The sequence below is a fragment of the Mytilus edulis genome, chromosome 2, assembly GCF_963676685.1.
Source record: "Mytilus edulis chromosome 2, xbMytEdul2.2, whole genome shotgun sequence".
Lineage (NCBI taxonomy): Eukaryota > Metazoa > Mollusca > Bivalvia > Mytilida > Mytilidae > Mytilus > Mytilus edulis.
This window is the reverse complement of record NC_092345.1, coordinates 97,412,499-97,440,275: the sequence shown is the minus strand read 5'-3', so window position 1 is coordinate 97,440,275 and position 27,777 is coordinate 97,412,499. Positions and strand designations below refer to the sequence as shown.

The 27,777-nt window shown below is 36.1% G+C and overlaps 1 protein-coding gene across 1 annotated transcript; it reads left to right on the top strand.

The window, feature by feature from the left end:
* Window positions 1-494: 494 nt before the first annotated feature.
* On the top strand, window positions 495-27,765 carry LOC139511104 (streptococcal hemagglutinin-like; the record flags this gene model as incomplete). Its single annotated transcript, XM_071297676.1, has 30 exons — window positions 495-659; window positions 727-734; window positions 776-1,341; window positions 1,438-2,061; window positions 2,194-2,637; window positions 2,950-3,753; window positions 3,922-5,013; window positions 5,074-5,355; window positions 5,506-6,051; window positions 6,364-8,220; window positions 10,410-10,681; window positions 11,841-11,994; window positions 12,753-12,893; window positions 13,224-13,407; window positions 13,773-13,822; window positions 15,094-15,258; window positions 15,595-15,741; window positions 16,667-16,910; window positions 17,544-17,590; window positions 17,991-18,066; window positions 18,833-18,994; window positions 19,618-19,670; window positions 20,493-20,660; window positions 21,122-21,277; window positions 23,022-23,174; window positions 23,984-24,186; window positions 24,511-24,615; window positions 25,195-25,255; window positions 26,061-26,357; window positions 27,651-27,765. Coding segments are annotated over 29 exons (9,222 nt in total), but the record flags the coding sequence as incomplete, so codon positions are not given.
* Window positions 27,766-27,777: the final 12 nt, after the last annotated feature.

Sequence of the window (27,777 nt, the reverse complement as noted above, 5' to 3'; positions counted from 1 at the left end):
CGACAGGACCATCAGTAAGTGGAACAACTATCCCTGGCACAGTACCATCCGTAAGTGGAACAACTGTCTCTGCCACAGGACCATCATTTAGTGGAACAACTGTCTCTGCCACAGCACCTTCAGTAAGTGGAACAACTGTCTCTGCAACAGTACCATCTGTTAGTGGAACAACTATCCCTGGCACAGTACCATCCGTAAGTGGTACAACTGTCTCTGCCACAGGACCATCATTTAGTGGAACAACTGTCTCTGTCACAGCACCTTCAGTAAGTGGAACAACTGTCTCTGCAACAGTACCATCTGTTAGTGGAACAACTATCCCTAGCACAGTATCATCTGTAAGTGGGACAACTGTCTCTGCCACAGTACCATCAGTCAGTGGAACAACTGTCTCTGCAATAGTACCATCTGTTAGTGGAACAACTATCTCTGGCACAGTACCATCCGTAAGTGGAACAACTGTCTCTGCCACAGGACCATCAGTAAGTGGAACAACTGTCTCTGCAACAGTACCATCTGTTAGTGGAACAACTATCCCTAGCACAGTACCATCCGTAAGTGGGACAACTGTCTCTGCCACAGGACCATCAGTAAGTGGAACAACTGTCTCTGCAACAGTACCATCTGTTAGTGGAACAACTATCCCTAGCACAGTACCATCCGTAAGTGGGACAACTGTCTCTGCCACAGGACCATCAGTTAGTGGAACAACTGTCTCTGCCACAGGACCATCAGTAAGTGGAACAACTGTCTCTGCAACATTACCATCTGTTAGTGGAACAACTATCCCTAGCACAGTACCATCCGTAAGCGGGACAACTGTCTCTGCAACAGGACCATCAGTAAGTGGAACAACTGTCTCTGCCACAGGACCATCAGTAAGTGGAACAACTGTCTCTGCCACAGTACCATCTGTAAGTGGAACAACTGTCTCTGCCACAGGCCCATCAGTAAGTGGAACGACAGTCTCTGCCACCGGACCATCTGTAACAGGACCAACTGTCTCTACCACAGGACCATCAGTAAGTGGAACAACTGTCTCTGCCACAGCACCTTCAGTAAGTGGAACAACTGTCTCTGCAACAGGACCATCTGTTAGTGGAACAACTATCCCTGGCACAGTACCATCCGTAAGTGGGACAACTGTCTCTGCCACAGGACCATCGGTAAGTGGAACAACTGTCTCTGCCACAGGACCATCAGTAAGTGGAACAACTGTTTCTGCAACAGTACCATCTGTTAGTGGAACAACTATCCCTAGCACAGTACTAGGAACAACTGTCTCTGCTACAGGACCATCAGTAAGTGGAACAACAGTATTTGCCACAGGACCATCAGTAAGTGGAACAACTGTCTCTGCAACAGTACCATCTGTTAGTGGAACAACTATCCCTGGCACAGTACCATCCGTAAGTGGGACAACTGTCTCTGCCACAGGACCATCGGTTAGTGGAACAACTGTCTCTGCCACAGGACCATCAGTAAGTGGAACAACTGTCTCTGCAACAGTACCATCTGTTAATGGAACAACTATCCCTAGCACAGTACCATCAGTAAGTGGAACGACAGTATCTGCCACAGGACCATCTGTAACAGGAACAACTGTCTCTACCACAGGACCATCAGTAAGTGGAACAACAGTATCTGCCACAGGACCATCTGTAACAGGAACAACTGTCTCTACCACAGGACCATCAGTAAGTGGAACAACTGTCTCTGCCACAGCACCTTCAGTAAGTGGAACAACTGTCTCTGCAACAGGACCATCTGTTAGTGGAACAACTATCCCTGGCACAGTACCATCCGTAAGCGGGACAACTGTCTCTGCAACAGGACCATCAGTAAGTGGAACAACTGTCTCTGCCACAGGACCATCAGTAAGTGGAACATCTGTCTCTGCCACAGCACCATCTGTAAGTGGAACAACAGTCTCTGCCACAGGCCCATCAGTAAGTGGAACAACAGTATCTGCCACAGGACCATCTGTAACAGGAACAACTGTCTCTACCACAGGACCATCAGTAAGTGGAACAACTGTCTCTGCCACAGCACCTTCAGTAAGTGGAACAACTGTCTCTGCAACAGGACCATCTGTTAGTGGAACAACTATCCCTGGCACAGTACCATCCGTAAGTGGGACAACTGTCTCTGCCACAGGACCATCGGTAAGTGGAACAACTGTCTCTGCCACAGGACCATCAGTAAGTGGAACAACTGTCTCTGCAACAGTACCATCTGTTGGTGGAACAACTATCCCTAGCACAGTACCATCCGTAAGTGGGACAACTGTCTCTGCCACAGGACCATCAGTTAGTGGAACAACTGTCTCTGCCACAGGACCATCAGTTAGTGGAACAACTGTCTCTGCCACAGGACCATCAGTTAGTGGAACAACAGTATTTGCCACAGGACCATCAGTAAGTGGAACAACTGTCTCTGCAACAGTACCATCTGTTAGTGGAACAATTATCCCTAGCACAGTACCATCCGTAAGCGGGACAACTGTCTCTGCAACAGGACCATCAGTAAGTGGAACAACTGTCTCTGCCACAGGACCATCAGTAAGTGGAACAACAGTATCTGCCACAGTACCATCTGTAAGTGGAACAACTGTCTCTGCCACAGGACCATCAGTCAGTGGAACAACTGTCTCTGCAATAGTACCATCTGTTAGTGGAACAACTATCCCTGGCACAGTACCATCCGTAAGTGGAACAACTGTCTCTGCCACAGGACCATCAGTTAGTGGCACAACTGTCTCTGCCACAGGACCATCAGTAAGTGGAACAACTGTCTCTGCCACAGGACCATCTGTTAGTGGAACAACTGTCTCTGCCACAGGACCATCAGTAAGTGGAACAACTGTCTCTGCAATAGTACCATCTGTTAGTGGAACAACTATCCCTAGCACAGTACCATCCGTAAGTGGGACAACTGTCTCTGCCACAGGACCATCAGTTAGTGGAACAACTGTCTCTGCCACAGGACCATCAGTTAGTGGAACAACAGTATTTGCCACAGGACCATCTGTAAGTGGAACAACTGTCTCTGCCACAGGACCATCAGTAAGTGGAACAACTGTCTCTGCAACAGTACCATCTGTTAGTGGAACAACTATCCCTAGCACAGTACCATCCGTAAGCGGGACAACTGTCTCTGCAACAGGACCATCAGTAAGTGGAACAACTGTCTCTGCCACAGGATCATCAGTAAGTGGAACAACAGTATCTGCCACAGTACCATCTGTAAGTGGAACAACTGTCTCTGCCACAGGACCATCAATTAGTGGAACAACTGTCTCTACCACAGCACCTTCAGTAAGTGGAACAACTGTCTCTGCAACAGTACCATCTGTTGGTGGAACAACTATCCCTAGCACAGTACCATCCGTAAGTGGGACAACTGTCTCTGCCACAGGACCATCAGTTAGTGGAACAACTGTCTCTGCCACAGGACCATCAGTTAGTGGAACAACAGTATTTGCCACAGGACCATCTGTAAGTGGAACAACTGTCTCTGCCACAGGACCATCAGTAAGTGGAACAACTGTCTCTGCAACAGTACCATCTGTTAGTGGAACAATTATCCCTAGCACAGTACCATCCGTAAGCGGGACAACTGTCTCTGCAACAGGACCATCAGTAAGTGGAACAACTGTCTCTGCCACAGGACCATCAGTAAGTGGAACAACAGTATCTGCCACAGTACCATCTGTAAGTGGAACAACTGTCTCTGCCACAGGACCATCAGTCAGTGGAACAACTGTCTCTGCAATAGTACCATCTGTTAGTGGAACAACTATCCCTGGCACAGTACCATCCGTAAGTGGAACAACTGTCTCTGCCACAGGACCATCAGTTAGTGGCACAACTGTCTCTGCCACAGGACCATCAGTAAGTGGAACAACTGTCTCTGCCACAGGACCATCTGTTAGTGGAACAACTGTCTCTGCCACAGGACCATCAGTAAGTGGAACAACTGTCTTTGCAACAGTACCATCTGTTAGTGGAACAACTATCCCTAGCACAGTACCATCCGTAAGTGGGACAACTGTCTCTGCCACAGGACCATCAGTTAGTGGAACAACTGTCTCTGCCACAGGACCATCAGTTAGTGGAACAACAGTATTTGCCACAGGACCATCTGTAAGTGGAACAACTGTCTCTGCCACAGGACCATCAGTAAGTGGAACAACTGTCTCTGCAACAGTACCATCTGTTAGTGGAACAACTATCCCTAGCACAGTACCATCCGTAAGCGGGACAACTGTCTCTGCAACAGGACCATCAGTAAGTGGAACAACTGTCTCTGCCACAGGATCATCAGTAAGTGGAACAACAGTATCTGCCACAGTACCATCTGTAAGTGGAACAACTGTCTCTGCCACAGGACCATCAATTAGTGGAACAACTGTCTCTACCACAGCACCTTCAGTAAGTGGAACAACTATCCCTACCACAGGACCATCCGTAAGTGGGACAACTGTATCTGCCACAGGACCATCAGTCAGTGGAACAACTGTCTCTGCAATAGTACCATCTGTTAGTGGAACAACTATCCCTGGCACAGTACCATCCGTAAGTGGAACAACTGTCTCTGCCACAGGACCATCAGTTAGTGGCACAACCGTCTCTGCCACAGGACCATCAGTAAGTGGAACAACTGTCTCTGCAACAGTACCATCTGTTAGTGGAACAACTATCCCTAGCACAGCACCATCAGTAAGTGGGACAACTGTCTCTGCAACAGGACCATCAGTAAGTGGAACAACTGTCTCTGCCACAGGACCATCAGTAAGTGGAACAACAGTATCTGCCACAGTACCATCTGTAAGTGGAACAACTGTCTCTGCCACAGGACCATCAGTAAGTGGAACAACAGTATCTGCCACAGGACCATCAGTTAGTGGAACAACTGTCTCTGCCACAGGACCATCAGTAAGTGGAACAACAGTATCTGCCACAGTACCAACTGTAAGTGGAACAACTGTCTCTGCCACAGGACCATCAGTAAGTGGAACAACTGTCTCTGCCACAGGACCATCAGTTAGTGGAACAACTGTCTCTGCCACAGGACCATCAGTAAGTGCAACAACTGTCTCTGCAACAGTACCATCTGTTAGTGGAACAACTATCCCTAGCACAGTACCATCTGTAAGTGGGACAACTGTCTCTGCCACAGGCCCATCAGTAAGTGGAACGACAGTATCTGCCACAGGACCATCTGTAACAGGAACAACTGTCTCTACCACAGGACCATCAGTAAGTGGAACAACTGTCTCTGCCACAGCACCTTCAGTTAGTGGAACAACTGTCTCTGCAACAGCACCATCTGTTAGTGGAACAACTATCCCTGGCACAGTACCATCCGTAAGTGGGACAACTGTCTCTGCCACAGGACCATCAGTTAGTGGAACAACTGTCTCTGCTACAGGACCATCAGTAAGTGGAACAACAGTATTTGCCACAGGACCATCTGTAAGTGGAACAACTGTCTCTGTGACAGGACCATCAGTAAGTGGAACATCTGCCACAGCACCTTCAGTAAGTGGAACAACTGTCTCTGCAACAGTACCATCTGTTAGTGGAACAACTATCCCTGGCACAGTACCATCCGTAAGTGGTACAACTGTCTCTGCCACAGGACCATCAGTTAGTGGAACAACTGTCTCTGCCACAGGACCATCAGTAAGTGGAACAACTGTCTCTGCAACAGTACCATCTGTTAGTGGAACAACTATCCCTAGCACAGTACCATCTGTAAGTGGGACAACTGTCTCTGCCACAGGACCATCAGTTAGCGGAACAACTGTCTCTGCCACAGGACCATCAGTAGGTGGAACAACAGTATTTTCCACAGGACCATCTGTAAGTGGAACAACTGTCTCTACCACAGGACCATCAGTAAGTGGAACAACTGTCTCTGCCACGGCACCTTCAGTAAGTGGAACAACTGTCTCTACAACAGCACCATCTGTTAGTGTAACAACTATCCCTGGCACAGGACCATCTGTAAGTGGAACAACTATCCCTGGCACAGTACCATCCGTAAGTGGGACAACTGTCTCTGCCACAGGACCATCGGTTAGTGGAACAACTGTCTCTGCCACAGGACCATCAGTAAGTGGAACAACTGTCTCTGCAACAGTACCATCTGTTAGTGGAACAACTATCCCTAGCACAGTACCATCAGTAAGTGGGACAACTGTCTCTGCCACAGGACCATCAGTTAGTGGAACAACTGTCTCTGCCACAGGACCATCAGTAAGTGGAACAACTGTCTCTGCAACAGTACCATCTGTTAGTGGAACAACTATCCCTAGCACAGTACCATCCGTAAGTGGGACAACTGTCTCTGCCACAGGACCATCGGTTAGTGGAACAACTGTCTCTGCCACAGGACCATCAGTAAGTGGAACAACTGTCTCTGCAACAGTAACATCTGTTAGTGGAACAACTATCCCTAGGACAGTACCATCCGTAAGCGGGACAACTGTCTCTGCTACAGGACCATCAGTAAGTGGAACAACTGTCTCTGCAACAGGACCATCAGTTAGTGGAACGACAGTATCTGCAACAGGACCATCTGTAACAGGAACATTTATTCCAAGTGTTGGACCATCCGTCAGTGGAACAACTTTCCCTGGCACAGGACCATCCGTCAGTGGGACAACGTTCCCAGGCACAGGACCATCCGTCAGTGGAACAACTATCCCAGGCACAGTACCATCTATTACGGCATCAACTACTCAAAAGGGTGCAGCAGGTGGAACATCTCCACCTAGAATATCATTTGGAACTTCAACAATATCTGGCACAGTACCATCTGTAAGTGGGACAACAGTCTCTGCCACTGTACCATCAGTAAGTGGAACAACTGTTTCTGTCACTGGACCATCTGTAAGTGGAACAACTGTCACTGCAACTGGACCATCTATAAGTGGAGTAACTGTCTCTGCCACTGTACCATCAGTAAGTGGAACAACTGTTTCTGCCACTGGACCATCTGTAAGTGGAACAACTGTCTCTGCATCAGCACCATCTGTTAGTGGAACAACTGTCTCTACCACAGTACCATCAGTAAGTGGAACAACAGTCTCTGCAACTATAACACCAGTAAGTGGAACAACTGTTTCTGCCACTGGACCATCTGTAAGTGGAACAACTGTCGCTGCAACTGGACCATCTGTAAGTGGAACCACTGTTTCTGCCACTGGACCATTTGTAAGTGGGACAACAGTCTCTGCCACAGTACCATCAGTAAGTGGAACAACGGTTTCTGCAACTGGACCATCTGTAAGTGGAACAACTGTCACTGCAACTGGACCATCTGTAAGTGGAACAACTGTTTCTGCCACAGTACCATCTGTAAGTGGAACAACTGTTTCTGCCACTGGACCATCTGTAAGTGGAACAACTGTCTCTGCATCAGTACCATCTGTTAGTGGAACAACTGTCTCTACCACAGTACCATCAGTAAGTGGAACAACAGTATCTGCCACAGTACCATCAGTAAGAGGAACAACTGTGTCTTCCACAGTACCATCAGTTAGTGGAACAACTATCTCTACCATAGTACCATCAGTAAGTGGAACAACTATATCAGCCACAGGACCATCTGTAAGTGGAACAACAGTATCTGGCACAGTACCATTTGTAAGTGGGACAACAGTCTCTGCCACAGTACCATCAGTGAGTGGAACAACGGTTTCTGCAACTGGACCATCTGTAAGTGGAACAACTGTCTCTGCCACTGGACCATCTGTAAGTGGAACAACTGTCCCTGCCACTGTACCATCTGTAAGTGGAACAACTGTCTCTGCCACTGGACCATCAGTTAGTGAAACAACAGTATCTGTTTCAGGACCAACTGTTACAGGAACAATTATTCCTAGTGTTGGACCATCCGTCAGTGGAACAACTTTCCCTGGCACAGGACCATCCGTCAGTGGAACAACTATCCCAGGCACAGGACCATCTGTCAGTGGAACAACTATCCCAGGCATAATACCATCTATTACGGCATCAACTACTCAAAAGGGTGCAGCAGGTGGAACATCTCCACCTAGAATATCATTTGGAACTTCCACTACTTCTGGAACAGCTGTTACTAGTTTGGTGCCCTCAGTAAGTGGAACAGCTGTCTCTGGTACAGGAGCATCCGTAACTGGAACAACTATCCCTAGTTTAGGATCATCTACACTTGGAACAACTGTCTCTGGTATAGTTCTTATGTACTTTGAAACATTTTTATTTTACAATCAGCATTTTTTTCTTCTAAATTATCACCTTAGTGATGAAATCTGTCGTTTTTGGAAGAAACGGAAGGTAAAAAAAATGTATATGTAACAGAGATTTTATAAATGACAGAAAATTTTGTCAGACTCGTTCTATATATTGATTTTTTTTCAATCAGTTTTGAATACGAATAAAATTTTAATATGCATTTTACAAAACGAAGAATATCTTAATCTCTGATAATAATGGATTGTTAATGCTTTCATTTTAAGAGTTATCATAATTAAAACTATTTTTCACGAAATTATTTAAAATTCGCCCAAGTTCTTAACTAGACAAATATTTGTTACTCCACGAAATATTGGAAGAATTATTTAGTGACATGTACAGCTCTGTCAAAAAATTTCTAAAGAGTTTTTTTAGAACAGGCTAAATAGAACCTTGAATCGGGAATGATTAATTCAAAGACGGAGACAATTACCCTGCGACACACCCAATCTCGCTTCTTATGGAGTTCATACGATTCTCTAATGTTTTGTTCGTGTATTGAGGTTTTTACAGGGGAAAACTACAGACACCAGTGAAGATGCAGATAATAATAGCTTTGCATCATAACAGTATATGTAGTTGTTCTATGCATGAAATATTTACAAGCGACCGCAATCAAGTATCAACCAGTCTTAAAAAATATTTTTCTTATTGTCTAATTAATATTACACACTTCTGTTCGAAGCTAGATTTTCTTAAACAGTTGTTTACAAATTAGGTTCAATTGAAAGAACGATTTATCATGTTGTCATCAAGACAAGAATATTCTAAGAGTATTATCTTAAATACAGAGTGAGTAATACTAATAAGAGAGATGCACACTTTCCCATGTCATTGTTTATTTTCTCAATAATATATATTTTTCTACAAGTATTTTCTTGATATTAAAAGGCAATTTGTTGATTTTTTTCAATATTTTAGATATTTACCATAGGACTAGGTTTGTTTAGTCATTTTATATAATGCTTGACAAAGTTAGGCATTTTTTGCATACAAAATGCCATTTTACACAAAATATCTAAATTCAGAACATTGTCCTTTCGTTAAGGAAAGACATATCTTTAAAATGCATTTCCTAAAAGTCTCTGCGTTTTGCATTAGTATATTTTCATAAGAGGGAATTTAATATTCATTTTTTTTTTTAAAAATCATTGTTCTTTCTATATTGAACTTTTACGATGGTCTGGATTGGGTTTACAGGTAAGAGAATCAAGGTCAAAAGTGCAGAATAAAGCGCCAAAAATATACAAAAAAGAGCAAAAAAAGCACCACAAAATTGAAAATAGAGAATAATAGTGTCTTAATATAAAACATAAGGGAATGATGGGCAAAACATAACTGAAATTAAAGAGAAAAGGGTCTCTAATTAATAAGTCTGAGGATTAAAGAATACTAGGGATCCCCATACACACACTTTCTTGTAAAAATAATTGATGGTTTTTAATAACAAAATTATCCATAAAATTGAGAATGGAAATGGGGAATGTGCCAAAGAGACAACAACCCGACCATAGAAAAAAACAACAGCAGAAGGTCACCAACAGGTCTTCAATGTAGCGAGAAATTCCCGCACCCAGAGGCGTCCTTCAGCTGGCCCCTAAACAAATATATACTAGTTCAGTGATAATGAACGCCATACTAATTTCCAAATTGTACACAAAAAACTAAAATTAGAATAATACAAGACTAACAAAGGCCAGAGGCTTCTGTCTTCCCAGAAAAAAGGAACTCTTTTATGACATAATTAGAAATCTTATTTGACTGCAATTGGGTTTTGTTTCTTCTGTATAATAACTTAACATACTTCACACTTAAAAATAAACCCAGGAAACCTTACTTACTGTAACTTTGTTTCTGTAGCACAAATCTCTGCGTGCATCCTTTTTCATGCTAAAATGTAATCAAAAGATTTAAACTTCAAATTTCTTATCTCGCGATTAACAAAAATTGAAATAGAAAGATTAAACAATAATTTGATGAAAAAATTCAATAGTACTCTAACAAGTACAGCTAATTAAGTGCAGATATTCTGAATCGAGTTATTGGCTTCCCGTAGTTCAAAATTAAAACGTGATCAAACTTATAAATTTATAATATTATAATAAAATGTTTTCATTTTCCTAGAAATCTGTGAACATACTGAAACAGTTGACGTGAATAGTCCCTATGTGGATGTACTTTCATCCGACTCTGCACCTGGAAGTAATCCAGAAAATGGGTTGCTCGGATCAGGATCATCCTGGATACCTAATTCCCCAGATAGTACCATTTCATTCAGCATCAAGAGTGTCAATGATACAGCTGAATTCCATAATTTGGTTTTCAAAGTGAAGAATGCGGAGAAGGTCCTTGTTAGTTTAGTCGATGCCGATGGAGTAAATATCACGTCCAAAATGGTATGTACTATTGTATTTGATGTACTAGTATTGAAAGTCTAAAAGTTGTTTTACGCGTTTATGAATAACAAAATTATCGTTATGTAGAGTTTAATCATTCAAATAACTTAATTTATAAAAATAGGTTGAATCCATCAGAGCATATCCTACATAGTATTATTATTTTCTATTATAGGTATTAAATAAAACTGGAAATCAACATCAAGTTTAGAAAACCTCTATTTTCTTTTTACCACCTAATTTCATGATGTTAGTTTAATTATTTTTCAATTTGATGTTACTATCTTTTTTTTATCTTTTTAGTTGATTTTTTAATATTCAACCTATTTATTATGATTTAAAGACATATTGTGCCTTATAATTTACCTTACGAAATGAAACTTGGGAAATAAGCTTACTCGATGCATGCATGGACGAAGGCAACTAACGTTAACTTAGTGTATATGCTCACATCAACACAAACCTATCGCAGTAGCAGTTCGTACGTAACGCATCTCCACTGGAACAAATGTCTAGGATAAAAGAGTGTGTGTGTGACCAGAAACATGTTAAATAAATAAATTTAAAAGAAAAAATAATGACATCTGTTTAGAATTCTACAAAATGATCACCAGGTATAATGAAAGGTTCTTTGCAAATTTGAAACACTCTATAGATAGGAAATATAAATCTGAGAGTGATGATAGTGTAATGTATGATGAAATGCGGCAGATAATCACGGCATTTATAATCAGATATTTCCATGCCGAAACTTGGCATCAAATTGTTGATACACGCATATTATTATATAATATATAAAAGAATATGATATCAATGCCCCCTCCCCTTTCGCCCTCTGTTCCATATTTGATTTGCACAGGGGCAATAATAAAGCAAGTTTTTGAGTACACGCTTGCAATGTTATTGTCTATAGAATTTACATTGTTAATGGATATTACCTTCTGTAAAAGTAATTGATATCGTCCAAGACATTGCCTCTGATATAAACCGAAGATATACATATTAATCTTTACTTCCTAGGAACATAACTCTAGACTGTTATAGAGGATCAGATGCTTACATACATTTTCTGGTTGGTTGTTTTTCTTGGAACTATATCAATCTTGGTTGGATTTTTAAACAGTTGTATTTGTATATATCTATATCTTACTTAATAAAGGTTGACGTAACAAGTGAAGATATCGGCACAGAAATAAGTCAGGACTTTGATGGGACGCCTGGAGAGACAATTGTCTTGAGAATCTATAAAAAAACAAATACAACAAGTGATGTAGAATTGTATGATTTATCTGTGGAAACCTGTTTAAAACCAGGTAAACTGTAGTGTTTTAAATGGTTTTGTGTTAATTGATATCAGATGTTGGATTAAGGATAACTGATTTTACAATCTTACACCAAACTATGTTTCCTTTATCTTCCATTATAACTATCAGCAACAAGATATTGTATATGAAAACAGAAAGTTTCTTTCCATCTTCGGCTACAAGCTATGCCCACTTTGATTAAAACAAACAGTGCTTAACGACTACGCCCCTCAATTTATAATGAAATTATGTGACGATTTATTTTAGATAAAGTTTTCCTCTTCTTCCATTCTCTGTTTATAAATGGACGGGGTACTTTAAACACCTACATAAAGGTAAGCGATGAAAGTTTTTAATGATTAAGTTAGAAGCTTCTAAAAACGAGAGATTATATCCTGAGCAAGATTTTTATATTTTCGTCTGCATTTTTCTGTACCATACTAACACACAGCAATACAGTGGCAAGAAAGACACAGCATGGTTCAATGAAACCATTCAGGAAATTTTAGTTTTATCATTGAACACTTTCCAAGTTTTCGTATTCCTTTAACAGTGGCAGTCATGTGTGTAGTCAGTAGGGGGTCAATAGTCATGATAATGAAAGGGCATGTTTTACGTTGCCATAATGTGTATCTCAATATAACCATTCATGACAGGATTACATAGTCGTTATTTATAGTTTTTTGTTTGATATATTAGTACTCTTAAAGAGCGTGTTAAGCTTAGTATTGAACAAAAATATTGAAGTTATTTTTTATTTTGTACAGCATTCCTATTATCAACAATTTCAACTGTCACAAGTGTAACTGGTATCTCAATAACACCAGAAATTGGTAATGCTCCTCCGCAGTTTACAATACCCTTTGTTGCTTCAACAGTATTATCAACTACACCGTCGTCAATAACAGGTATAGTAGTTCTTCATTCTTTACAGAATAAACTTTAAATCTTAACTTTTATTGTAAAATTATGGATATTTTCAAAGAAATGATAGACATGTTTTATGATACCGCAACTCAACCACGCAATACAAGACCTATATGAGTATAAGTGTATACCAATATTCATTAACTATGTCAGGTCAGCATTACATAATTTACATATTGAAAATGTAGGTATATATATTTTAAGACATCAGACACATATGTTGACAGCTACTTTGCAATTTGAGCCATTAACTCCAATATGCATATATTAAGTCATGAACATTTGTTGAAAACTATGTTTGGTCATTTCAGTTCCAGCTCCAGTATGTGTATTCAGTCAGCAGGCATTTATTGACAACTTTGGATATGAACAAATCAATTTGATAGGTTATGTGGAGAAAGATGGTCAACCTGGACTTACCAGTAATAATGAGAGGATTTATGTAAATGATACAATAGAAGCAGGAGTCACTGTCTTGATTGGTTGTAGTAACTGGTTAGTATAAAATTAAACTTTTGTGTCCTGTCTTGATGTCCATAGTAGCTTATAAATAAGCCAAAGACAAAATGAACAGCTGTATAAATGGATTGGAGTAACTAAGGTTTTGGAACAGAAAACAAATACATAATTGTTTTACAAGTTGAGAGAAATATAGATATGATCGGAAATTACCTCTTTTAAATACCTATTGAAATTTTACAATTTAAACAACTGTACACAACAAATTGTCAAATTTAAAAACAATATCATGTATTTTGCAAGCAGTCAATTTTGGTACTATAAATGTGATATCGTTACTGATAAATTATGATATTTAAAATTTTGTTTCGTAGAAATTACATGCTTTTTTTTTATTATAGCACTTGTGAAAGCAATACTAACATCCTTTGTCAGGTTGGAAGTTGTGAAAGTATGTATACTTTTTTACAATCAGTTTTATCAGATAGTAAAATATTGCAATTCAATTATGTGTTTCAATGTATGTGGAAAGCTTCTTGTATTTCTTTGCACAATGGTCTACCATGATTAAAGACCTTTACAGAGTTATTTAGAGATCTAATAATTTAGGCTTTAAACGTTTTTCATATTCATAGGAAATAAAGTTATTTGAGAGTTTTATATATTTGTCATAATGATGTTATATTACATCTGTTAGGATAAAATTGATAATGAAAATTGGAAATGTGTCAAAGAGACAACAACCCGACCAAAGAGCAAAAAACAGATGAAGAGTATAATACTTTGTGTTTAGTTTTGAATTTATTGGTGTATATAACACTTTTAGTAGACAAATACTAGTACTGCAGTATCTGCATTATACTGATGAGTTTTCGAAAATATATACAGGTAAAGCTTTCTTGAAGAATTAATGACATTTTCTTTTGGTTTTGGTTTTGTGATTTTCAATTTCCTTTTGTATGTAGACTTTTTAATTGTTCTTCATGTTTGGTTTCAGTTAATAAATGGTTCACTCGGGATTTTTTCTTAATTTTTATTTATATCAATTTGTGTGGTTTAAGAAAACAAAATCTTGGTTATTCAGATTTTGTGGTGTTTTACAGAACCTTCATAGAGAAAGTATATGTAGTTAAACACTTAAAATATGTTGTGAAATTTCAGTCACGTGCAATTCGCAAAATTTTGAACTCACGAATAATAAAAATATGTTTAACTAAATATATTGGTCCAACAGAGACCACACCAACCTCCAACGTCTTGAAAAAAATGTAAAAATTCAGACAATACCAGGCCTTGCGGTCATAAAACCTACGAGTCAGTTTTTTGTACTCGTACTCGGAAAATCAACCATTCAAATGCTGGATTTCATTTTTAGAGCATGATTTTTGTGCTCCAAGCACTGGGCAAAGATTGTTTTGCTCCAAGCACTGGGCAAAGATTTATAACTTCAACCTCTGGTCAAGATAGTAGAACAATATGTGAAAATCAGTTATATTTCTACATAAATCACCTCTTTCCTACTGAGACCTTTACTAACATATTTATTAAAAAAAAGTTGTACTTTCTTATATTAACCTGGTAGTCTTTTTTCTTACATGAGATCATCCATTTTGGATAAATCAGTACTAAAATATCCAGTGATCATAAATTGTTATAATATTTAAGGCTGTCAGAATTCACAGATTTAATCTTCCTACCTGAAATGATCTTCTTACTCTATAGATTGTTCCTATGCTGATTGGAGTGCATGGACTGACTGTAGTAAACCATGTGATAATGGACAACAAACCAGGGAAAGGTTACTTCTCACTGTTACCAATCCAAACATATGTACAGCTCCTGTCAAGGACACACAAGATTGTAATACTTTACCATGTCCAACAACAGGTAAATAGACAGGGAAATAGTTTAGCTCAACGTATTTTGTCATAGAGATAATTATTTAAAACTTGCTGAAAGGATAAATATCCAGTGACAAATTGATTCCTTATAATTGTTTGAAAGAAATTAATTAACGAACAATGTTTCCATTGTACATAGATGATGCCCCCGCCTGCATATAACGTTATAAATTCAGGAAAAATCTAAACTTGTTTTCCTCCTTTTGATGCACAATCTGTACACTGTCTGCACACTGTATTACATTTAATTTACTTGCTAAATTCATTAGATGCATGTATATTTTGTTTTAAAACTGTCCTTAAAATATCCGGGTTTTTTCAGTAACAACACCAGTTTGTAGCGCATGGGCAGAATGGTCTAATTGTTTGGCTCCAACAAATTGTACTGAAGGTACAAGAACTCGTGTGAAGACATGTTCAAGTGGACCAGAGTTTGAATCAGAACCTTGCATATCAGAATGTACATCAAGTACGTATTTTTTAATATGATAATTAATTAGTTTATATGAATATGATAATTCGTTAATTTATATGAATATGGTAATTCATTTGTTTATATGAATATGGTAATTCATTGGTTTTTATGCATATGCTAATTCATTGGTTAATAATGTGTTCAACTTGGCTCACTCACAAATATTACAAAAAGTGCATGCTTCAGTCTTTTTGCAGTGAGTGACTTGCCCAAGTTAACTAGATAAACTTCCTGAACTTTTTTTTCATTTTGATAGTTTATTAAAATTGCCGTATAAGCGGGAGATCTGGTAGCCATTCAGTGTTTCTGTTGTTCTATTTGTTCCCTCTTGTAGTTGATGTGTTTCCCTCAATTTTGGTTTATGACCCGGGTTTGTTGAATCAAGTTATAACTACTGAACAGCGATATATTACTGATGCCTAAATTTAATCATATGATGGCATTGACTTATATTCTCTGTGTTTGTTGTCATGATATTTTAAAATATAAAAAAATTCAAAAGAATTGGGAAAAATAAAAATGTGATATCAGATTTATTAGGATGTCACTGAAAAATGAACAAATCCCAGTTTCGGAGTTATTGACTGATAAATTAAATTAGACTATCATGATCATACTGTCAGACTTACAGTATTTCTATAGGCTTGTTCTGGAGGCTTCAGGTGACTGTTACAACGTTAACATATAATCAAGAAGAAATGTCAATGTGTTTTCTTTGTTTGAGTTGTCCATAAGCCCAGAGCCCCCATACCTATCTAGCATTTTCATTATCATAGGATTCTCTAGTTTTACTTTTCATTGTCTGCTTGATACTGTTAAGTTTATTCAAAGATCAGTGACAAAATTTTGGTCAGTGTTTTCTCAGATCCACTAAAAAGTGATTTGGAATATGTAAGCAGCTTGTTTTTTTGTTTTAAAGCACCAGCTTGTGTAGCACCATATGTATTACTGACCTGTTCACACTGTCCATCAACCTGTCGTGACTACAGACTACCTGAAACATGTACAGAACCAGATACCTGTGAACCAGGATGCGGTTGTCCAGAGGGATTTGTACAATACAATGATAACTGTATCCCTGCAGTAGACTGTCCCTGTTATAATGACGCTGGTGATGTTGTGGCAGAAGGATTCACTTACCTAAAAGATAAATGTGAACAGTGGTAAGTTTTTCAGACAACAATCATATTATGTATATGAAGATAAATTATAAATTAATGGAATGTGTTTAATCTTTTGAGCATATGTTGATTGCTTATAAAAATGAATTAGAGAAATATAATTATAGTCAATTATATTGTCAAAGATAAAACTGAAATATGTTCAGACAAAAAAAGGCACATGTGAAGGTTACTAGAATATAAGCATCTCCTCTATACAAAGTGGGAAACACAAATTGGGAAAGCAATGACACAAGTTGCTTAATGTTGTTGTACTGCTTAGGAAATCTTACAGGACCAAATATTAATACCACACAGAAATACCAAGTTATAACGTTACATCATAGATTTTAGTTTTTTGGGCTTTTTAAAAAAAAAGGTTGAAAACAAACTGAAATTCAAATTACACATCGGGTAATTTGATACATATGGACAAGTTCAAATTATAAATCGAGCATTTTTGTTATAGATCTAATGTAAAGTCGTAAGGGTTGACATCCATAAAAACAAATAATTATAGTGAGAGCCTACATTTCACTCTGAAGGTTTTTTTGTACAGGCTGGCATGTTTATCAAATGATATGTTTCATTTATTATCTGACTTTGATTTTATTATTGTTTCTTATTAATTTCTAGCCAATGTACCAGTAATGGAACTTTCCACTGCTACAAAATAGCTGACTGTAAGTTTGATTTTTGTATGTTTCGGATTTTCTTGATTATGATAATCAATACTTTGTTCATTTGTCCAGAACAAAAGGTTTCTGGATAATGCATTGTAGTTATGACTGCTTAAACTAATATTCAATATCTTTTGAACCTAAACAAAGTATGGCTATCATATGGCTATGTCTGTTTAAAAACATTTAAATATTGCAGTAAGTTATACTAATAGTTTGATAGTTTTTTTTTTCTTTGTATCCATTTTGAATTTTACAATTTAAAAAGCCAGGTTCGAGAATAGTTTTCAATAGGGGATTTTTTTCTGTTTATGATTTCGTCTTTTTGAGTCTAGGTATTCATAGTTTTTTTGTATGTGAAATTTATACTCCACTATAGTACTAACGAACTTTTAATTTCCAGGTTGTGATTGGTCCGACTGGGGTCCATGGGGAGAATGTAGTGATACATGTGAAACAGGAGTACATAGTAAATACAGGTAAGACAATCAAGGTTAACAATATGGAAATGAGGAGATGAGGTTTAATTGCCAATCAGACAACTATTCCACCAGATTTCAAATGAAGAGGATGTAACGAGTTAAAGACAACTTTACGGCCTTTAGCAATGCTAATGTCCCATGCCTTATAGTTGACTATAAAAGCTTCCAACATGAAAAGTGTTAAACAATTCAAATTAGAAAACCAATTGCTCAATTTATAACAACAGATTTGATGGAAAACAAATATGACAGGCATGAACAAATGACAACCACTGAACTGCTGCTGCTCCTGGCTTTTAGACAAGTGCATACAGATTGTGGCCTTGTTAAAAATGCGTGTGGACACTTATCTCTTTCCCTATATCTAACAGCATATCATAGAATATATATGAATTAGTAGTGATTGGCTTACCTCAAATAAGTTGATACAAAAATCTGAGATCAACTCAGGTCACCTGGGTTAACATCTCGTCTCCATATGTTTAGTAAACATGCAAATAAGGCACTGCAAAATACAGATTTCTATAAAGTAAATTGTGGTACTACCTATTATTACTGAAGTTTGAAGAAGGTGGTTCATCTACATTTACGTGGCTGTGATCACTGTGGCTGAAGCATATTTTCTTACCTTCTGTATTGAATATTTGTGCGTAGTTGGACTAAGTTCAAATAGAATCATGACTTATTCATGTATAGCATTATTGTAAGCATTAGAATTTCATCAATGTCAAAAACAAACTCATTCTTTATTTTGCACCTATAGGCAGTTGAATGATGGGAACCCTGATTCATGTGGAAGCTATTCACAGACAGAATCATGTACTCCAATAGTGGTACCTGGAACTTGTGTAGACTGTATCCATGACAACAAGTTTTACTCTGTGGGTGAAATAATAAGTAGACAGGATGATGGCTGTGTTTTGTGGTAAGTTTAATATTTGTAGTGTAGAACGTGGGAGTAATAATCAGATAATAAAATGGCAGTGTTGTGTTGTAATTGTTAAATTTTTCTATGTTTTGACAAAGCAAAAAATTATATTTTCTGAAAAAATTAATTAGCTCACTTTTTGTGTTTTGTAGAAGTGAATAACATGATTACCTATGTATATTTATGCATATATTCAAGATTTTTGTCAATAAACTTGCCGTTATTTGTATGTGTCACACTTAAGATAATAGGGGTTATTATGATTTGTAAGTCTACAGATTGTCTGTATTTGATAAAAGTTTTTTTACAATAAAATATGGTCACATCAGCTTGAACCTAAGTACACATTTATAATCATGATGTGAAATGTTAAAAATATCGCTAAATAAAGGTTCTTACTTAGGAAATGTGGTTCAGTGAACATAGAAATTTGATAGGCAGGCAGAACATGATGCTCTATGGACATATCTATTCAGTGTTTTGTTACTCTACCTTCAAATATACGTATTTCCTATACTTATTGGGAAGAATTATACAAAAGAACTATGCAAAAGATAGGATCTTAAAACTTTTTGTAGGGAGTTTGACTTATTAATACAATGTGTTTTTATTTATAACAGCTACTGTGATTCTACCCACAATGTGTTCTGTACAAAAGATGAAATAGCAGTTGGTAAGTCAGTTAAATAAAAAAGCATTTACCTTTTGACACATGCAGAGTTTCTTATGTAAACCACATGACTTACCACATGCATATGTTTAAACTACAAAACACCTGAGCAACAGCTTTGAATTCCACTTGCATCAACATCTTGGTACAAATTTTTGTAAGACAGCTTATCTGTCATATTGATGAATCAATCAAAATTGGAAAGATCAGAATTCCTAGGATGATAAATGGGTTGGCTTAAGTTGTGGGTTTGGTCACCAGCAATGTCGAACCAAAAATTTTAAAAATAGTAATTGCTGCATGTACAGTAAAGTAATAGCAGTTAGGAGTACGAACAAAAACTGGAAGCTCAAAATGAGGAGAAAAATATGACTTGGAATTTGCAGGGTAACATGTCTTCATACAGATTGTTATATTTTAAGCAAGGACATTAAAAATCTAGCTTAGCTTTTTTTTTCTTGTACAAAGCAAGGTTGTATACATGTTCATAACACGTCAACATATTCTCATCCGGATATGTATGCAATATTTGTCACAGGATGTTTAACACCAACCCATTCATCAATGGCATTGTTATAATAGGTTTTAATAATCAATACAATGTATATAATAATCACTAAGAGTGAAATCCTTAGTTATAACATGTTATCAACACAGTTTTAAAATACATATCATGCATATGGGAAATACCTCTTGACAAAACTCACTGTATTCAAAAATAAAAGGATGGAAAGAAAAATGTCTTTTAATTAAATTCTAGTTTAAATACGATAAGGGTTTATAAGCCTTCCTATTGATTACTTATTAGTTGTCCTGATATTTTAGTTGATGGTAACTGGTCAGGATGGTCAGCGTGGTCATCATGTAGTAGTTCATGTGATGGAGGTAACAGACAAAGAACCAGACTTTGTAATGATCCACTACCACTCTGTGATGGTCTTGCTTGTAATGGAACAAATGTAGAAATGGAGGACTGCAATGCAGATATTTCATGTAAGTGTCAATCTATCAAATGTTTACACCTAAAACAATCTATAATCAGCGTTCATTTTTTGAAATAAAGATAAAAAAAACTGTAGTGTGTTTTCTTTGTGTTTTAAATTGTGCTTCGTTGTACTTATGAAGTTGTGGGTATACGAAATTTCAAATAAAAAAATAAAACTTGTAGAATAGTGATTCTACAGTACAGTATACTAAGATCATTAACAATGAATAGGAAAATGTCTACCATTGATTTTGATATATAAAAACTTAATTTACAAATCCGTTTACATCGTTTTTAATTGAGGGGAAAAAATTTAATTGTTAAAGTGATCATTTTACTTTGTTAGATGTCAGAGAAGAGAGATTATCGGATTTACTTCACATTTGAAACGACTGGTGGGTGTTTATTTTACTGGTAAATATATAAATATTGTATTGGACCAATGTAATAAGATTATCTTTATGTTTAGGTTGTACCACATCAGACTGGAGTGACTGGTCAGATTGCTCGTCTACTTGTGGCCCAGGAGAACAAGCTAAGATACGTAGCTTTGTCAACACAGATGACCAAAATATATGTCCAAACATCAACACAACTGAGATAAGGTCATGTCAAATACAAGATTGTAAGTTTATAGAAAATGATTTACTAGCAAGGAGACTGAGTAATCAATATTTGAGTATATAAAATACTCATTTGAATATCATATCTGTTTCCTGCAGCTGTCATGTTTCCATAAATATTTTTTTTTCTTTTAAATGCTAAATTCAAACCTTATCGAAATCAAACTAAATGTATTTATCATTGAAAAAGCGGACACATTTCCTTGTATTTTCCTATTTTGGACCCAAAAGACCATGGATGCACGGGCAATTCACATGAAAATGATACTTAACATAATTCAATTGATTAAAACTTAAAAGAGATACAAAACAAGACAAAAGACAATGTTATGAATAATATGAAAGTGCCATCCTTGCGAAGATTTAAACACACATCAGTCTTTTTTTCATTCTAACATTTACCAAAAAACTTAAACTGTAAAGATAGGTACACGTACTATATATACACATGGAAAAAAGTATTGCAACACCTTGATTTTTCAAAAATTGAAAAATCAGCCTCTTTTTTTGGATGATATATAATAAGATATTTGTATAATATTATTGAAACATAGTTTATGATAACATTGGGATTGAAACGAACAAAAAATGTTTAAAAAAAAAATGATTTATATAACCACAATTTTAATAACAAAATGAAGCGTTTTTTGTACAAAAAAATGCATTTTACAACTTTGACTGTAGTCGAACTTTACAATGTCAGACATTTCAAAATTAATCTTCAGATGACTGTTCACATCATTGTTGATCGTTATACGCCAAAGAATTAGTACTTTGTGCGCAGCCTCCATTCAAACGGATAACCGCATCTTAACGTCTTCTGATTCCTGCCAAAAATCGACTAATTTGTTGCTAAGGTAGCAGCAACCATTTCTGATGAAGGGCATTGTTTATTTCATGATGTGTTTGAACTGGGGTGTCCTTTCGCGCACTTCCCGCCCAAAAGTGTCCCATATATGCTCGATATGGTTCAAATCTGGGCTACGATCCGTCCACGGAAGATGACCCGAATTCCATTGGAACAATGAATCTTCCTCCATGATGCTAATTTTCAATTTTAGCGAGCTCTGCACTACATTGGATACGTGTCTGTTCGTGAACAAAGGTCTCCGAAATGGTCTTATCGCACGATAACCAGTAGCGATGAGTCAATCTCGAACAGTTCTTGTTAAAAGGTCCCTGTATGCCAAACACTCTCTTTTTTGGATTTTATTGTATGCAAGGGGTTTCCTTCTGACCAACCTTTTTTATGCTTGATTTTCCCTAGCAAATGGTATAGAGGGTCTTCTTTATTTCGGAAGGTCTTTAACATCGTTTAGTGCCATTTTTAATTCTCAAAACGACTTCTAGTGGAATGGTGATGACCAACAATACGTGCAGTTATTACAGCGACCTCCTGCTTCACTCATGCTGATTATCTGTCATCTTGCTGCAGTTAATAGTTGTCGATGACCCATTACAAGGTGTCAATCACATAACTTTAAAATTTTGGTTATTTAAAGTGTTGAAAACAATGAGGATGAAAACACCTGTTTTGCTGTTTACGGGTACAGTAGCTGCATGTGCAGATAAAAACTTACCGAGTCGATATTTATTGATTAAACTCAGGTGCTACTTGAATAATGTTTAAGTAGTTCTATTTTACCAAATTATATCACAAAAAAATAAAAAGTGTTTTTTTAATTTCAATTTCAATTTGGTGTTGCAATACTTTTTTCCATGTGTATATTAAGGAATATATTTTAGGTGGTTGTTCTTACGGTGAATGGACACCATGGTCAGAATGTACAGTCAGTTGTGGTATTGGTATAAAGAGGAGAACACAGAATCTAGCAGTTATTAGTGTAAATTGTCCTCTAGTTAATACTGAAAGTGAACAGTGCTCTCTTGCTGATTGTAGTGAGTATATATTTACACAAATTTAGGAAAGCAAGGAAATGAGTGATAATTTATAGGATTACAGTTCTATGAACTATAGGTATATGTATAAGTATTCGACTAATAAGCATACAGAGTTCATCCGAAATTATACTGAGTTTTAGGGATTGAGCTACAGGAATATGTCACTATTCAAACTTCTTTTGCATATGACTCTGATATATATGATAAGGATTAAACATTTTGAATTAAGATGTGATTGCTTGATTATTTCATTGGTTTGTTTTAATATAATCATTGATTTAAGATGCTATTTACACTACATCTCGAAATGCATCAGATATTTGTCATTGGTCCCCATTCCCTCTGCAGAGACATCATATTTCTAAACTTTACCCTTTGACACATTTTCAGATCAGACCCTTATCTTCTTCCTGTTCACAGCATATACTAATGTCTGCACACTGATGCCCATATGAGGAAGTTTGTCATATTTTTCTAAGCAAGTTCAAATTATAATATTTTCATATTTGGATCCTAGCTGGTGGATAGTTGTCTTATTGGCAATCATACCACATCTACTTATTTCCATAATTATATACTAGTAATGAAACCCATTTGTAAACACATTAGCCTATCTATTGCTTTTTTTCTAATTAAAAAAATGTTCTAGTCATTGGTGCCATTATGTGTGAGACATGTAATTGCATTTTTCTCAGTGTAAAGTAAATTTGTTTGTATTTGTTCAATTGGACAAGGAGAAAGGGAATCAACAACATCTTTTGTTTCAAAAACAACTTTTAATTTCAAATGTTTTCCTTTTACTTCAGTTTGTGATAAAAATCATACTGCATGGAGTAACCATACAATGTGTGAGAAGACATGTGCCAATAGATATAACCCTATCCCAATAGTAGAGTGCCTAGAAATAGCAGAGGGATGTATATGTGATGATGATTACTATCTCAACCAGCTTGGAGAATGTGTTAAGGAGGAAAACTGCTCCGTTTGCTATACACCAGAACCTAAACAGGTACGTCAACTTATTTTAATTAGAATAATAAAATGATATAGTTTGCTCTCTCTTTTGAAATAAGTTATTAGAAGGAGAATATTCTATAAGTTGAAATTAAGTGTTTTCTTTCTGGGTGTAGCTATGCAAACATTTAAAGATTGTTTCTCTCATCTGTGTTCTTATTTCACTACTAAGTATACAATTACAATTTAATGCATCTTTGGTAAATCCTGTTTGATGGATTGTAATTAGTTTTCTTCAATTTTTCTTTGTTTTTCATATAATATTTCTTTGGAACCCTTATTTCCAATAATAATTTATGTATACATATATTATTTTTAGGCAGGAGAAATATGGACTAATGCTAATAATACCTGTGAAAAGTGTGAATGTGTTGATGGTGAGGTGAAGTGTAGCAGGACCTGTCAGATACCAGTCTGTAGTAATGTAAGCATGTAAATTATTTTATTGAATATTTCATCAGACTCGTGACAAAAAAAACTTATATGGAAGTTCTCTACATCACTGAATCAATTAATGAAATAATTACAATTTGTTATATAGAAACAAATATATTAATTTTAAATAGGAGTTTCAATAGTGCTACCTTAAAAACTTTGTTATTGATTCACTATGTTCTACTTCGCTGGTAAAAACCATGGTTCCAGAAGTAATATGTTAAATGCTTTGTTTTTTTATTTTCATTTCTTAACCTTATTTAATAAAATTTAAAAAAAAGACGTTTGAACAAAATCCTGTGAATAACTTTATTAGGACGTAATTAATCATTATTAAGTTGAGTTTTGCCATTATATACATTTGTTCTCGAGATGTTGCATACCTCAACACACAGATTATTTAATTTCATTGTTTTTTGTCAGTTTTCTTACAGACATTAACAGCAAAAAAGATTATGCCGTAGCATTTACACAAAATAAAGTCAAGTTTAAAAATCTATTATTTAAGGATTATGACGTACAAATACAATTATGTTTTGTTAATACTAATTTTAATTTACCTCCTTAGAATGAAGAACTGGAATATGATCCAAATGATCCATGCTGTCCTGTCTGCAGACCTGTACAAAGTAAGTAAATTGAAAAACTAGAGGACATTATCCTTACAATCAATATTGTATAAAAAAATAAGAGGATGTGGTATGATTTCAAATGAGAAAACTCTTCACCAAAATGAGAAAACTCTCTACCAAAGACAAATGAAGAGATTAATGAGCAAAACTCATACCATTTTCAAGACAATATTAGGAAAAAGTAAAACCACAAAAATACTGAACTCCGAGAAAAATTTAAAACGGAAAGTCCCTAATCAAATGGCACAATCAAAAGCTCAAACACATCAAACGAATGGATAACAACTGACATATTCCTCACTTGGTACAGGCATTTTCTTATGTAGAAAATAGTGAATTAAAGCTGATTGTATAGCTAGCTAAACCTCTCACTTGTATAAAAGTCGCATTAAGTTCCATTATATTGACAACGATATGGATCTTGTAAAAAGTAAATTGCTTTTATACTTTTTTTAAATGTAGTTAATATCTTCAATAATATTATATAAACTACATTTGTCACTGAGCTTGTTCTCGAGCTATAGATTATCTTATTTTGTTAGAATCATACACAAAAAGAGACTTATATTAGACTAAAGAGAATAGAAACAAATAAAATGTTGATAGCTCTTATAGAATGATTCCAGAAAAAGGAGTAACATAAGGGTCACTGTACACCACATTCAAATTTTATAACTGTTGTTTATCTCTTACATCTACTTATATGCTACCAACTAGTTTTTTTTATGAACAGTACATATTTAAGTTAATTGTAACTGCTAACTCCATGTGTTAACTAACATGTATATTATTGATTTTACAGCTACCTGTACATTACGTACGGATTTCAAAGTTCTAGAAAGTGGAGACTGTATCACTACAGAACCAATCTTTATTAAGTACTGTTCAGGAGGTTGTGGAAACAGTACTAGTACTCCCATGCTTGTATTGAATGGACAAGCTTCCGTGAACCTTGGTATTTTACAGGATTGTAAATGTTGTACTGGTACTGTAGCGAAAACAGAAACTGTAGATGTTGTGTGTGGAGCACTAAAGATTGCAGCTAAAGCACAAATAGCTATGATGGATTCATGTTCATGCAATTCATGCATTTAGTTTGGTTAGTTTCTTTTCTGATGATGAAGTTAATGTTAATACAATGTCCGATTTAAAAATAATAATCTAATAACTTGTAAATGTCATCTTCTAATTGATGGCATCCCTACAAAAGAATATAGTGGATAATCATGAATTGTTTGATCATTATTACGACTTGTGTCAATTTCAAAAATTTTATCATTTTTCACATCTGTTGTAATAAAGTATGATTCTTACTGACTTTACCAGATAAAATCATTTTAAAACCAACTCGGTAATACAAAGTGTGGGTTACTTAATAACTGATAACCTGTCCCATCACTTAGTTGATGGTATAAAGAACTTACAATGTCTAACCATTAAGCCATTCATTCACAATTTTCATTTCATTATTACTTAGCTCTTCGAACTATTAAAGATGTTAGAGGAATCATTTGATATTTGGTCTCAAACTTTTTTATATTGATATCTATCATGTAATAAAATTAACGTACCCAATTTTATTGCAAATGTTGCTTTCTAAATTAAGAATTTTTGTAAAGCGAATACATTTAGTTGAACAGAAAATGTTTTGTAGAGTACATTCAATAATTATTGAAACCATTTGATAAAAAAATAAAATTTGAAGTTTAAATTCAATTGAACCTTTGCAATTTGTGTAAATATCTTGCTGAAACTAAATAAAACACTGAAACATTTAAGAAAAGTTATCAATCTATATTTAGAGACGGTTTTATAAACTATTAAAATTTTGTGGTTGTATAATAATCATGATGGTATTGGTGTGTCATGGTCAGTTTTGTATGTCTGTAAACACACACTCACGTATTTAATGTTTGCAGTTGATTAGTTCCTGTACACAATTTGCCAGAGAATAAAACATTACTAATGAACATATGTAGTCTTTAAGGGGTATGGACCTTTTTTGTTAATTGTGCCTTTTCTATTTAGCTGATGTTTGGTCTGTTAGTGTATAATGCTGAGTAAAGCATCAAAATCATTGTTTGATTCCGATAATCTTTTTGTCCCATAATAACAGTTCATTATTTAAGCTTAGGAAGTTTAAAAATACAATGTACCTTCCCCTTCCTTGTTCCATTGAGTTTGTAGATTGATTTGCATTCATGTATGCCCAAGGTGTAAGTACATTTATTATTTCCTAATGATCTTTCACATTTATAGTAGGTAAACAGACAGTGTGTTTCTGTTATTACATTGGTAAGGTTTCGTATTGTTTTACTTTATCAAAATAGCAGAAATGAAATTAGATTCTTTACACTGCCTTCTTTAAATGTTTTCCTTTTTCTATTTACAGAAACAGCAAGAAAAACATATCTGACAGAGTAACAAAGGAGACAGGATACAACAATAAACATTTATAACATTGTACATACTCTTGACAAATAATAAATTATAAATACATGTATAAAGTGTTAGATCCT